The sequence below is a fragment of the Phaenicophaeus curvirostris genome, chromosome 15 (assembly GCF_032191515.1).
Source record: "Phaenicophaeus curvirostris isolate KB17595 chromosome 15, BPBGC_Pcur_1.0, whole genome shotgun sequence".
NCBI classification, from domain to species: Eukaryota; Metazoa; Chordata; class Aves; order Cuculiformes; family Cuculidae; genus Phaenicophaeus; species Phaenicophaeus curvirostris.
This window is the reverse complement of record NC_091406.1, coordinates 19,906,123-19,919,473: the sequence shown is the minus strand read 5'-3', so window position 1 is coordinate 19,919,473 and position 13,351 is coordinate 19,906,123. Positions and strand designations below refer to the sequence as shown.

General features: G+C 57.7%; 1 protein-coding gene across 1 annotated transcript; it reads left to right on the top strand.

Annotated features, from left to right (window-relative positions):
- Positions 1-1,288: 1,288 nt before the first annotated feature.
- LOC138727234 (protocadherin-10-like) lies at positions 1,289-8,705 on the top strand. Its single transcript, XM_069869523.1, has 6 exons — positions 1,289-1,700; positions 1,760-2,003; positions 2,661-5,238; positions 6,806-6,864; positions 6,965-7,053; positions 7,276-8,705. The coding sequence occupies exons 1-6, from the start codon at positions 1,289-1,291 to the stop codon at positions 7,533-7,535; spliced, it is 3,642 nt and encodes a 1,213-aa protein (XP_069725624.1). The 3' UTR covers positions 7,536-8,705.
- The last annotated feature ends 4,646 nt before the right edge of the window (positions 8,706-13,351 follow it).

Below are 13,351 nucleotides of genomic sequence, written 5' to 3'. Positions count from 1 at the left end.
CACCCCACCTCCCCGGCCGGCCTGCCAAGGCTCATCAGCGGTGACCTACGGCAGCCGGCCACCCGCCCGGCGCTGCCAAGACATCTCAGAGTGAGCCCCCCCCTTCCTGCTCCGAGCTTCCAGACCCAAGCTCCTAACTGCATCCTCATGCCTTACCCCAAGAGAACAGGGCTGGCAGCTGACTCCTCCCTTGGCCCACAAGAGGGGTCTTAAAATCTACGCGGGGGGTGCTAGCATGGACTGTCCCCATTCCAACCCCCCTACCTGCTATCCTCCCTCCTTTCCCACACCCCCCCAGAGGTTCTTTCTTTTGATCCCTCACCCCGCAGCACCCCGAGCTGTGCTGTTTCCTTCAAGAAAGGGAACTTGGGAACGAAGCTGCACCCCCTCTTGAGCCCCCACTTTTGACCTTGGTCTTCTGAATCATGGGAGGTCAGGGAAGGACCCCAAGGTCTGAGGAGGCGAGGGGAAGGAACAAGGTGGGACCATCCCGTGACCTCGCATGGGGGAGAGAAGCAAGGGGGGACACAGGGGTTCCCTCCCCGTTGGAGAGATGGGGGGGGGCACCGCGGAGCAGAGCTGGAAAAGGGCAGGCAGGGGGGCACGGATCCTGCCGGGAGCGGGTGGTATCTGGGAAGAGGAGTGAATATTTGAACGTGAATTAAACAAAAGGGCGAGAGCCGCTCCGAGGGTTTCTCACAACGCACTTGGTCGGAGACAGGGAAGGACTGGGGGGGGGGGGGAAAGAGACCCCCCCCCGAAAATCTCTGTGGCTGGTGCCCTCGGGGGCGGAGCTGTCCCGGAGCATCCCTGCTCCAGGCATCCCAGCCCCGGGCTCCGGGCAGGGTGGGGAGGGGGCCAGCGGGACGGGGAGGACAGAGCATGGGGGGACGGAGTGGTGAGGGGGGGACAGAGCAGTGGGGGAGGACAGAGCGGAGCAGAGGGGACACGGGGTATGGGGGGACAGAGTGGGAAGGGGGGGACGGAGCAGCGGGGGTGGACGGAGCGGGGCAGGGGGGACTGAGCGGGGCAGGGGGGACACAGGGCATGGTGGGACACAGTGTGGAGGGGGGGACTGAGGGGGCAGGGGGGCACTGAGCGGGGCAGGGGGGACACAGGGCATGGTGGGACACAGTAGGGAGGAGGGGACTGAGCGGGACAGGGGGGACTGAGCGGGGCAGGGGGGACACAGGGCATGGTGGGACACAGTAGAGGGGGGGGGACTGAGCGGGACAGGGGGGACTGAGCGGGGCAGGGGGGACAGAGCGGGGCAGGGGGGACACAGGGCATGGTGGGACACAGTAGAGGGGGGGGGACTGAGCGGGACAGGGGGGACAGAGCGGGGCCGGGGAGGCACAGTGCGATCAGGGGGGAAACAGAGCTGGGGGTGGGGGGCATCGCCGCCGCGGGTGGCCGTGGCGTGGGAGCTGGGGCGGGGGACGTGGCTGCAGCCCGGGAGCCGTCGCGGTGTCCCCGCGGGACGCCCTCGCCTCTCCGGGACCGCTCCACGTCCCGCGGGGGTGGCGCTGCCCTCCCGGGGACCAACCTCCCCCCTTTCCCCAGCCCCACAAGCCCCTCCAGCCCCGCCGCCTCCCGCTCCCACCCGCTCCCCCGGGATCCCGCATCCCACGCGGGGCGGGGGGACGCGCTGGGGCCGCGGTTCCCAGCGCACCGGGGACCGGGAGGCAGAGACAAAGGCGGTGAAATATCAGTGCTAAAGCCGCGCCGAGCCCCGCCGAGCCCTTAACGAGATCGGTAGGGATTATCCGCGCCCTAAGCGGCCGCGGGAGGAGGGAGGGGGCCGCCCCGTCCCGGTACCGCTGGGAGGCGACGCGCGGAGCCGCTCGGGCGCGGCGGCAGCGGCTGCAAACGGGGCTGCGGGGAGAGCGGAGCGGCCGGCGGGGGCACCGGCACCGGTACCGGGGCGGGGGGCGCGGGGGGCTCCGTCTGCGGCCGGGGGGGACCCAGGCTCGGCCCCCGCCCGCCTTCCGCGGGGGCGGAAAGTTTGTGCCCGGGGGGAGAGACAAGGGGGGGCAGATCCTTGAGTCCCCGATTTGTGCTGGGGGGGGTGGAACTGGATGGTCTTTGAGGTCCCTTCCAACCCAAACCCTTCCAGGATGCTGTGATCCCTGGGGCTCCGGTGGCATCGAGGGGGCTGGCCCCGGGGGTCCCGGGGGGGTCAGGGTCGGGATTAGGGGCCGTGGGGGGTGGGAGCAGGCGGGGAAGGGGGAGAGGGGGGGTCTCTGTGCTCCCGCGCGGATGGGCTCAGCTTTATCCAGGGCTGTAATCCCCCCTGCTCCGGTAATTAAAAACTCCGCATTACAAGGAAAACGGTGTGCAGGGAAATGTAATCAAGTCTGGAGGGGCTTAACCATCTGGTAAAGGTTAGGACCGGCACGGCGGGGGACGCGGCCGGGGATTTGGCAGCCGCCGCGATCCGAGCTCCTTTTAATCTACCGCGGGGACCAGCGCAGCATCTGCGGGGTAAAACCGGTACCCCGGGCGGCGATCGGAACCCTCCCCGGGGTTAACGGGACCTCCCCGGGGCTGCTCTCGGCTCAGGAAAACCGGTTCGGGGAGGGGGCATCGGCGCCCGGATCGCATCCTCTCCCCGGGGCCAGCAGGGAAAGGGTTAAGCGCCCCCCTCCTTCCCTCTCCAGCTCCGGGCAGGGTCCCCCCCATCCCCGGGAGCCCGAAACTCTTGGGAAGTGCAATTTGGGAGCAAAGGCGAGGGGGAGGCGGCGGTGCGGGGGGGACCCCGCATCCCCGGGGGACGGCGGGGCCATGGGGGGGCAGCTCGATCTCCGCTGCCTCCTCTTCCTCCTCTTCCTCCTGCTGGCCCCGCTCCCGGCTGGGGGGCAGCTGCGCTACGCGGTGCCCGAGGAGCTGGAGCACGGAGCCTTCGTGGCCAACCTCGGTGAGGACCTGGGGCTGGATGTGTCCACGCTGTCTGCGCGGCGATTCCGCATCGTGTCCCGGGCCGGGGCCAGGCAGCACCTGGAGGTGAACCTGGAGAACGGGATCCTCTTCGTCAACGAGCGCATTGACCGGGAAGAGGTGTGTGAGGCTGGGGGAACCTGCCTGCTCCACCTGCAGCTCCTCGTCGAGAGCCCGCTGGAGCTCTACCGCGTCGAGGTGGAGGTGCTGGACATCAACGACCACGCACCCACCTTCCCCTGGCAAGAGTACGTGCTGGAGGTGGCCGAGTCTGCCGTGCTCGGTGCCCGCTTCCCTCTCGAGAGCGCCCAGGATCCCGACGTGGGCACCAACTCGGTGCACACCTACCGGCTCAGCCCCAACAGCTTCTTTTCGCTCGAGGTGCAGACGCGCAGCGACGCCAGCAAGTTTGCAGAGCTGGTGTTGGAACGCGCCCTCGACCGTGAGCAGCAGCGCGTGCACCAGGTGCTGCTCACCGCTCTCGACGGCGGCGTCCCCATGCGCTCAGGCACAGCTCGCGTCCTCATCACAGTGCTCGATGCGAACGACAACGTGCCCGCCTTTGACCAGCCCTCGTACAGCGTCAGCCTTCCCGAGGATGCTCCTGCTGGCACCCTGGTCATCCAGCTCAACGCCACCGACCTGGACGAGGGCCCCAACGCGGAGATCGAGTATTCCTTCAGTGGGCACGCGCCATCGCGTGTCCGGGAGCTTTTCCACATAGAGCCCCGGAGCGGGCAGGTGCTGCTGAAGGGGCCCCTGGACTACGAGCGGGCCAGCCTCCACGAGCTCTACGTGCAAGCCAAGGACCGTGGACCCTCGGCCGTGGCCGTGCACTGCCGGGTGCTCGTGCACCTCCTCGACGTGAATGACAACGCGCCAGAAGTGACCCTCACCTCTGTGTCCACCCCCGTGCTGGAGGACGCCCCACCAGGCACCGTCATTGCTGTCATCAGCGTTCTGGACCGGGACTCTGGGGACAATGGGCGTGTGAGCTGCGAGGTTGGCCCTGATGTGCCCTTTGAGCTCCGCTCCTCCTTCCGCAACTACTACACGCTGGTCACAACGCAGGCGCTGGACCGAGAGCTCGTGCCCGAGTACAACGTCAGCATCACAGCACGGGACATGGGCTTGCCCGCCCTGCTGACCCACAGCGTCCTCACCGTCCCCGTATCTGATGTGAACGACAATGCTCCGCGCTTCCTCCAGCCCTCCTACAGCGTCTACGTGATGGAGAACAACGCGCCGGGTGCCTCCATCTGCTCCGTCAGCGCGCTGGACCCTGACTGCCAACAAAACGCCTACCTGTCCTACTCCATCACCGATGGGCACATCCACGGCATGCCGGTGGGCACCTACGTGTCTATTAACTCGGACAGCGGGCATATGTATGCCCTGCGCTCCCTTGATTATGAGCAGATCCGCAGCTTCCAGATCCAGGTGCAAGCACAGGATGCGGGGTTCCCTCCACTCAGCGCCAACGTCACCGTCCACATCTTCGTGCTGGACCAGAATGACAACGCTCCAGTCATCGTTTCCCCCATGCCACGCAACGGCTCCGTGGCCACCGAGCTGGTGCCGCGCTCAGCCGGGCCTGGCTACCTCGTGGGGACAGTGTCGGCGGTGGATGCAGACGCGGGGCTGAACTCCCGCCTCTCCTTCCAGCTCCTCCAGGCCACCGACTTCACCCTCTTCAGCGTGGCACCAGACACGGGTGAGCTGCGCACCCTCCGCTCCTTTCTGGAGCAGGATGCGACCCGGCAGCAGCTGGTGGTGCAGGTGCGTGACGGCGGGCAGCCGGCCCTCTCTGCCACCGTGTCCCTCCTGCTTTCGGTGGTGGACACCATGCCTCAGACTCTCTCCGACTTCAGTGAGTTCAGCCTCCCCCCAGAAGCCTCTTCAGCCTCTCCAGTCACCATCTACCTACTTGTCTCCCTGGGCTCCATCTCCTTCACCTTCCTCCTTGCCATCCTCATCCTCACAGCCATTCGGTGTCGTGGAGAGCGCCGCTCTCGCCAAGGTGATGGCTGCTCTCCTCCCCGCTGCCACTGCTGCCCCGGGTCCGGACCCTCTGCTGACGGCCTGAAGACGTCCAACCTGACAGTGCAGCCTCCCACGGGGACCACGGCCACCACCTGCCTCGATGTGCCCGGTGGTGGCCCTCCGGGCTACTGCTACAAGGTCTGTCTTGGTCCTGAGTCTGCCCAGAGCGACTTCATGTTCCTCAAACCCTGCAGCCCCCCTCGGAACAACGAGAAGGACCCTGGGAAGCCGGGCCAGCATCTCCAGGTCTCCAAGCAGGTAACGTCAATGGTAGTGGCTAATGATTCTTTCCAACACCCCGTGGGTTCCCCCAGCCCCTCCCTCAGCCTCTGCCATGAGAGGAGCCAGGGACTGCTTTTCCCAGAGAATAACTGGCACCTTTGATCAGTGCGGGAGTTCAAAGCCATCAGACAGTGGGAAACTCTCCACCAAGCTTTGCAATTAGACCAGTCTAAGGCTCAGCTGAGACAAGAGGAAATCCCTTCCCATCACTTCTTGCACCAGACAGAGATGCTCAGATGCCCCAGAACAGGTGGGATGGTGGGGTGGGTGTCACCTCTCTCGTGTCAGTCAGCAACTCAGGCTGGGGCAGCACGAGCATCGCTGCCACTCTGTTTTTCCCATGCCAGTGGGGATCCGCAGTGTCCAGCTGCCATCCCCGGGGCTGCTCCTGGCCTCACCAGCACCCCCCGTGCTCCCCGTTCTGGCACCTGGGTCTGGCTGCTGTGCCACACCAGGCGGTGCCAGCGGGGAGGGAGGAGGGTTTTCGGGGCGGGATTTTGATGTCAGCGTTTGTTAGGTATTGAAATGGGGAACATCTCATTTTCCCAATGAAAGGATCTTTCTGCAACGCGATTACAAGGATGGAGAGTGATGAGGCGTCTAATCCACTTACGTCTGACTTCTAATAAAACAGCCTTTGCTAGGAGAGACCCGGACTCACTGCCAACAGGCTCTCCCCGCGCGTCTCCCGCACTACCGCTCTAATGGGTTTTTTCCCCAGCTGTTTGCAGCCCCCCTGGGACAGGGGGCGTGCAGGCAATTGCCTCACCTCTCTCCCTTCGGTGCCTGATTTACCACCCCACCTGCAAAACCAGGCCTTTTAAGGTTAACAGGGATAGGAAAAGCCCCTCTCTCTCCCTGGAAGGACAGACCTTGGCAATTAAACTTCTGGAGATGGAGAGGAAGCCTCAGACAACCCCAGTGCCTTAGGAGAGTGGGGAAGGTCCAAGAGGGAACAGGCTCATTTGATACTGCCTCAGTTTCCCTAAAATAGGAACATGCTGCTTGCTTCTCCATGAAGGAGGAGATGGAGTCATAGAATCATGGAATCATTAAGGTTGGAAAAGACCTCCAAGTCCAACCATCAGCCCAACCCCACCATGCCCACTAAACCATGTCCTCAAGTGCCATGGTCACACGTTTTTTTTAACCCCTCCAGGGATGGACACACCACCACTGCCCTGGGCAGCCTCTGCCAGGGCTTTACCATTCTTTCAGTGAAGAGATTTTTCCCAATATCCAATCTGAACCTCCCCTGGTGCAACTTGAAGCCATTTCCAACCATCCTACCACTTGCTCCTTGGGGGAAGAGCCCAGCACCCAGCTCACCACAACCTCCTTTCCAGGAGCTGCAGAGGGCAGTGAGTCTCCCCTCAGCCTCCTCTTCTCCAAACTAAACAGGCTCAGGTCCCTCAGCCACTTCTCGTAAGACTCGTACCCCAGCACAAGCCAGTCCCTGGCTACTGAAGCCTGGTGCTGGCAGGGCTGTGCTGATTAACAAAGGATCCCAATAACCAGCCTTGCTCTTCCCCGTGTTTTCCAGATCAAGCAGCCCAACACAAACTGGCTGCCTCCAAGCGTGCAGCGACCTGCCCTGAAGAGGTATGAAATCCAGCGCTGCGGGAACAGAGGGAGTGGGTGGAAGGAGGATGTGGGGATGGGGATGTTGTCTTTAACACAGCTTTGTACCTCTTCTCTTTAGCTCACACAGCCTGGAGGATGTAGGGGAAATCCACAAAGCCCTCCAGAAGGAGCATGAGAGGTTGTGCACGCTGGTGACCCCTGTCTCTGGTTAGTGCTGGGGATGGAATCAACCCCTCCCATGGCTTCGCGGTGCTGTGGGGTGGGGGAACCATCCCTGCAGTCATAGGGTTTTGTGGGGTGGAAGGTGTGTCTGGGCTCAGAAGAGAGGGTGGTGGCACATGGCCATGGGCTTGCACCCTGGGACATGGATGTCACTGAGCTGTAGATGTGACCTCGCCTGATCCAGCCTCCCACTCATCTTTCCCCCAGAGTTTCAGAAGGCTTCAGCAGGCACCAACAGCATCTGGACACCCCAGTACAGCCCCTTGTACCCGGGGCACATCCCAGCCCTGGATTATCAGCACAATGTCTACATCCCCGGCACCCCCACTCAGCTCTCCAGCAAAGACGGGCCCCACTTTTTGGGCCGGGAGAACAAGAACAGCTTCTCCACCTTTGGCAAGAGGAAGAAGATGACAACTTACTGCGACATGCACGATGGTGTGGTTATCAACAATGACCTGAAATAGCGACTGGTGCTGGGTCTGGATGGCTCTGCCCTGGGAATCACCCGTGTTACATCGGCTGCCAGGTCCACCCACAGCACACAGCTCCACATATGGACCACTTGGGACTTCGCGGGGCTGCTGAGATAGTGGCTCACCAGGGCATAGGGAAAGGATTCAAGGAGCAAGAAGATGAGAAGTAGTCGGGATGAGAGAATGGGGGCATTTCTCTCCTCTCCTCCTGCAGAGCTTTGGTGGCAGCAGGTGTTCTTGGGGTCCATATGACCAGATTTAAGGAAATCTACCTTGAGTTTACGCATTCCCATGTCCCCTTGGGGACCGTCCATCTCTGTAAACTTTGTCACTTCTTTGTCTTGTCTGGCTGTGTGAATGTACTGATCTGCATGCCTGTATTTCTGTCCCAGGAGGCATGGAAAATGTGCGCAGACCAAGCCTGGTTCTGCTAAGCCTGACCCTCCATACCAGGACAGTGACAATTGCTCTGTCCCTGAGATCACTGGGATGTGTTGCATGTCCAGAGAATGGTGTCTGGCTTCTCTGCAAAGTGAGTGCAAAACCCAGCCCCATCAGGAGTGTTTCCCTTCAAATCCTGACCCGACACTTGCAGGGCTGGGAACCCAAAGTCCAGGACACAGCTGGGGTCCTGGCCAGAGCTGGTCTTTGCTCTGGAAGCAGCATGGGCTGGAGCACACACAGGATGGGCGGCCAGAAGAGCTGTGGAGAAGAACAAGGTGAGGTCCAGCTGGGTAACCCTCTAGCCCAAAGCAACATTATCTGAAAGAAACAGTTTCCAGCCATCAGAGGGGCCCCAACACAGGTGACCATCCTCTTCCCTCCACCTCCTGCCCTCTGTTTTCCTCAAGTACTGAACACTGGGGGCAACCCCTACTCTGGGGGCCCCACTTGCACAGGACCGACATCTCCCACTGTGCCCTGCTTCTCCTGGAGGACTTGCAGCCAGCTGGCAGGAGCCCTCACAGGCAGGACTCCAGCCCTGGAACTGTCTCCCCGCCTGCCGTGCTCACCCTACACCTGCCCACCAGCCTGTCTGCCAGCATTGCCAGGCGCTCCCGTCACGGGACAGTTCATTTCCAATCCATCTGTGCAGAACTTGACAGCTCTTTCTAAACCCAGTTGGTTTCACAATGTCTGATTTGTACCAATAAATCGTATTTTAATAGCTCACCCTGGCTCTTGGCTGTCCCTGAGCTGCATGCGACAGCAGGAATCGCTGCAGAGCTCTTGGAGCAGGGCTCTTGGAGCTCTGCTCTTGGCTCCACGATGTCCCTCTTGGCCTCCACAGTTGCTGGAGCAGCCCGGAAATGCTCATCTTGTTCAGTTCACCTGGATGCTGAGGGCTTAAGGTCCCCTTCCCTCCCTCCCTGGACTCAGGAGCACTCTGGGGTCATGGCCAGTTCCAAGGTGTCACACAGCTCCTTGCTCTGAGCTCCAGCTTGGGATGCTGCAGGGATTTGCACTAGAGTGTGGGCGTGAAGGTCTTTGAGCTGCTGGGAGCGGGGCTGGATCTGGTGGTAATGGCTTAATATTGTTATTGTGCACCACTTTGCACAGTCCATTCAAGCCTCCCTCTAGATGCTGCCCACCAGCCGCAGAGATAACCGGGATGCCTGACAGGGATCAACTACCTGGGAGCAGGTAAGCCTGGGTCTGCTGGTGGGACGGCTCTTGATGTGGGGAGTGGTTCATCTTTGGATGAAGCCCCAAGGTGGCCACACCATGTCTCTCCTCCTCTCACCCCTCCTTGCTCAGTGACTGCCCTGGGGAGGCTGCAGCACAGCTTTGGGGATTAACCCAGAAAAGTCCTTGTCTCCAAGAGGGAAACAGGCTCTTTTGTGGAAGCGGGGGCAGGGAACGCTCCTGTGGGAGTGAGGGACCCAGGAGGACAGTGCTTTGGGCATGAAAGGGACCTGGCTGGTGACTTCAGTCCCAGCTGACATCTGCCTGGCTGTCAGCAGATGAAATAGTCCCTGTCCCAATTAGACAGCAGGATGAAGAATTTTATGCTGCCGAGCGCATTCTTTAGTGTTAAGGGTGAAAAAAGAACCCCAAACAGCTACTGCTGAGACCCCTAGACAGCATTAGCCTCATTCCCTGCTTCAAAAGAGCAAGTGAATTATGTAAAGGGGTACAATAAAATTAATAACAGCCTCCAGAAGTAATAAAAGCATCAAGTGGACCTGACTCCCTGTGGAGACAGCGAGCAGCTCCCTCTCCCGGATTAGCTCTGGCAATATCTTCCCTGATATTTTCAGGCAGTGCTGGCCAAGCGTTAGGAGAGGACATCAGCCCCTTTCCTGCGAGCCACAGGGCTCAGCCAAAGCCCCTCTAGCACAGAGTCAATCCGTTACAGAAAAAGCACCCAATATTCATGCTTCATGGTATCCAGGATCTAAATGAATGTGCGGAGCTGGCGCTTTGTTTCAGATTCCCAGCAGTTGCTTCCCAAAGAGAGGTCTCAAAACTGTTCCCTCAAACCACAGGCATTTGAAATTAAGAACTCATACCCCTGGTTTTGGAGATTTACGGGATTAAGCAACCAAGCAGCCAGCTTTTCCCATTGCACAGAGTGTTTCACTCTCTGGTATATTCCGTTGTTATGTTTTAACTCCTGCAACTAAGGCTCAACTGACTCCCAGTAAATTGTCTCCCTCTCCTCTCCATCACTCCTGGCCATCCTCGGTGCAGCAGATGAGATAGGATACACCCCACGCCCCTAGTCCACCCTCCCACGCTTCTTGCTGATCCCCAGCTTGGCATGTTCAGGTCATGCCTCTTCCAGAAGGAGCTTGGGGGTCAATAAAAATGGTCTTGCTTTAAGGGAGAGGACACTTCTTTGAACCTAATTCATCCACACTGCTATCCCTTCTCCCAAGGGCATGGCTGGTCAGAATGATCCATTTGGTCATAGAATTGTGGAATGGTTTGGGTTGGAAGGGACCTCACAGCCCATCCCATTCCACCACCCTGCCATGGGCAGGGACGACTCCCAATGGATCAGGTTGCTCCAAGCCCCATCCAACCTGGCCTTGAACCCCTCCAGGGATGGGGCAGCCACCACTGCTCTGGGCAACCTGGGCCAGGGCCTCCCCACCCTGACAGCAAAATATTTCTGCCTAAGATCTCATCTCAATCTCCCTTCTTGCAGCTGAAAACCATTCCCCCTCATGCTATCCCTGCCCCCCTGATGCAGAGCCCCTCCTTGGCTTTCCTGGAGCCCCTTTCAGTACTGAAAGCTGCTCCCGCAGGGGCAGGGTGTCATTAAAAATGCAAGGTCTTTGCCCTACGACCAGTTATTTTTACAACTCCTGCTGTGCTTACGCTCTTGCACAGTTGATGAGCATTACCTGGGTCTGTTTTCTGGGAATACACCGGGTGTTGAGCTGCTTTGGAGGCACACATGGCAGAAAGCTCTCTATGCGCCCCTCTCATACATTCCAGCTCTCTCAGATCCAGAGGCAAATCTGGCTTTCAGGGACCTGCCAGCCAGCTGGAGATTTGCTTCTACAACAGCGGGAAAGCTGCCATGTGGTGCAGTTGGCTGCAAAATGCTGCAGGCCATGCTGGGCAGGCACAGAGTGGAGGAAACAGGGGAGGTTTCCATTCTCCTGTGGCTGCTGAATAGACTTTTTGGATGGAAGCGTCACTTATATCTCTGTAATGAGTTGAAAGCATGTACCAGAGAGACAAAATGAATCCAGAGGTAGAAAGAAAAGAGGCCAGAGAGAAAGGACCCAGACGGGCTGGTGTTTGGCTGTACTTCCTCTGCCAAGCATGGAGTCAAGGAGCAGCCAGGGAAGCCCCCAGGAAACCCTAGCCGGGACACAGCGCTCTGCAAGCAGGGTAGCCTGGGCAGAGCCATGAATCCAGGCAATCTCAGCTCCCCAGAGGGATCTGGATCAGCAGGGTAGTGCTAAAATCCATGAGGACCAGTGGGAGTCTGTACAGTGACCTTGGAGGGTTCCAGATCCAACTCAAAGTCTGTGGCACCAGTGGTTAATTACTGTCCCCAAAGATGTCAGGACTTGATTTTGTATTCTCCTCTCCTCTATCTTCTCTTCTTCTCACTTGAAGATGATGCTAGGATGAACTCACCTTCATTTATCCAGGACTGGGTCAAAGTTCTTCCTGATTTCTTTTCCAATTGCCTCATGTCTTCAATATCTCCCTGGATGCATCCTACAGAGCAGCCTGCTCATCTTGACTGGATCCCCTCCTCCTTTTTGACCTCAGTAGAGGTTCTGCAAAAATAAATATCCTTCAGCTTTTGTCATGCTCATTTAGCCCCTGCCACAGTGGAAAATGGTCTGCGTGACTGTCACGAGCTGATTTTCCCTGCTCCTTTGCACCTTTTCTGGTTTCTACTTCTCTGAAAACACCAGTTGCCAGCTCATCCACAGAGATTGGATGAAGAAACAAGCCTGGGCTGAGCGAGGCTTTCGCCTCCCCAGTTTCCAGATAATGGGTTTTCAGTCTAAGTGGTGGAAATGTCACTGACTCTGTCTGAGCGTTCACTCAAGTGGAATTAATGCTTCTTGTTAGTGATAATATGACTTAATCAGCTTAATTATTGTGAGACATAAGTAGACACCTTTGTGTATTGAATAACTCCTGACATCATGGACCAAAAAGCGCGAATGGAGGCTTTGAAAATAAATTAAATATGACCTCTGGTGCAGCTTGCACTTTGACTAATGATTCGTCTTGCATGAAATTCAATGATTTACACATCTTACATTTGAATAAATGATACAATTTTGCATGTTTAAAACAATAGCAGTGATTTTTTTATTGCAGCAGTCGGAACTTAAAGTGTTTCCCCCGTGCCAGGAAGCGGTGCAAACAAGTTCATGCTAAACGGATTGAAAAATGAAACATTTGTGCAGTCAACCATCAGAAACGCATCCAGAGGATCTGCAGGCTTTTGTGATGAGATATTTGTTTTAATTCATTGTGAAGAATGTCTGCAAAAACAGGTGGGAAAAAAATGCATCATAAGAAATGAAGAGAGAGTAAAGATTCCGAGAAGGGTCACTGAGGTCTTCACATCGAATCAGTTCATTTCAATGATGTCTAGGACAGAAAATATCATTAAATAGATCCAGAAATGTCTTATCATACATTTTGCCTGCATAGAAAATAAATCATACTTGTATGAAGGCAAGAGAAGCAGGGAAAGCAACCATCAATCATTATGAGCATTAGGATTTCTGATGGAGCGAGATGCAGAGGCTCTGCGATAGCCGGCTGCCGGCGAAACAGGAAAATTGGGGTTAAATTGCTATGTGAACCCAGAGAAATGATGAGCTGTCCGAATTTGTTCTATTTTATTGCAATCAGTCACTGAATTTCTTTATCCAACTCTCCCCTAAAAAGCACTGGAGCTCATCACGGTGCAAAACATGCACATCCCTGCACAGGGGGTTGCATCCCAGGTCTGCCTGAAAATCAGAGGTGAGGTTAGGCTCTAGCATCACAGGGAAGCCTGGCTGGTTTGATGAGGCTCCTCATAAGTCCATGTCTGTATTTTGTGGTGTTTTAACTACAGAAAGTTCTTTCACACAGCCAAGGCTGAGGGCTCTCAGCTTAATTTTTCTGTCAAAGTACTGCTGCTCTTTCATGGACGGAGCTCTTGTTCGGTCTATATTGACTAAACATCCAACTCTCCCGTGACTACAGATGGAACGTCTTCACCCAGGCACCAAAATGTAAGGAGTTCGACCTGGGGCTAAATCCCACCTGGAGGATCCCTCTTGACCCCAGTCTCCTTCTTAAACATAATTTATCAGACGTGGAAGCAA

What these genes read in the sequence shown, in the direction of transcription:
- LOC138727234 (XM_069869523.1), top strand. Translation starts at nt 1,289, where the DNA reads ATGGTGGGACACAGTAGAGGGGGGGGGACTGAGCGGGACAGGGGGGAC. An exon ending in ATCTCCAGGTCTCCAAGCAG is followed by an intron (nt 5,239 to 6,805) that starts GTAACGTCAATG and finishes CGTGTTTTCCAG; the next exon opens with ATCAAGCAGCCCAACACAAA. An exon ending in GCTGGTGACCCCTGTCTCTG is followed by an intron (nt 7,054 to 7,275) that starts GTTAGTGCTGGG and finishes TCTTTCCCCCAG; the next exon opens with AGTTTCAGAAGGCTTCAGCA.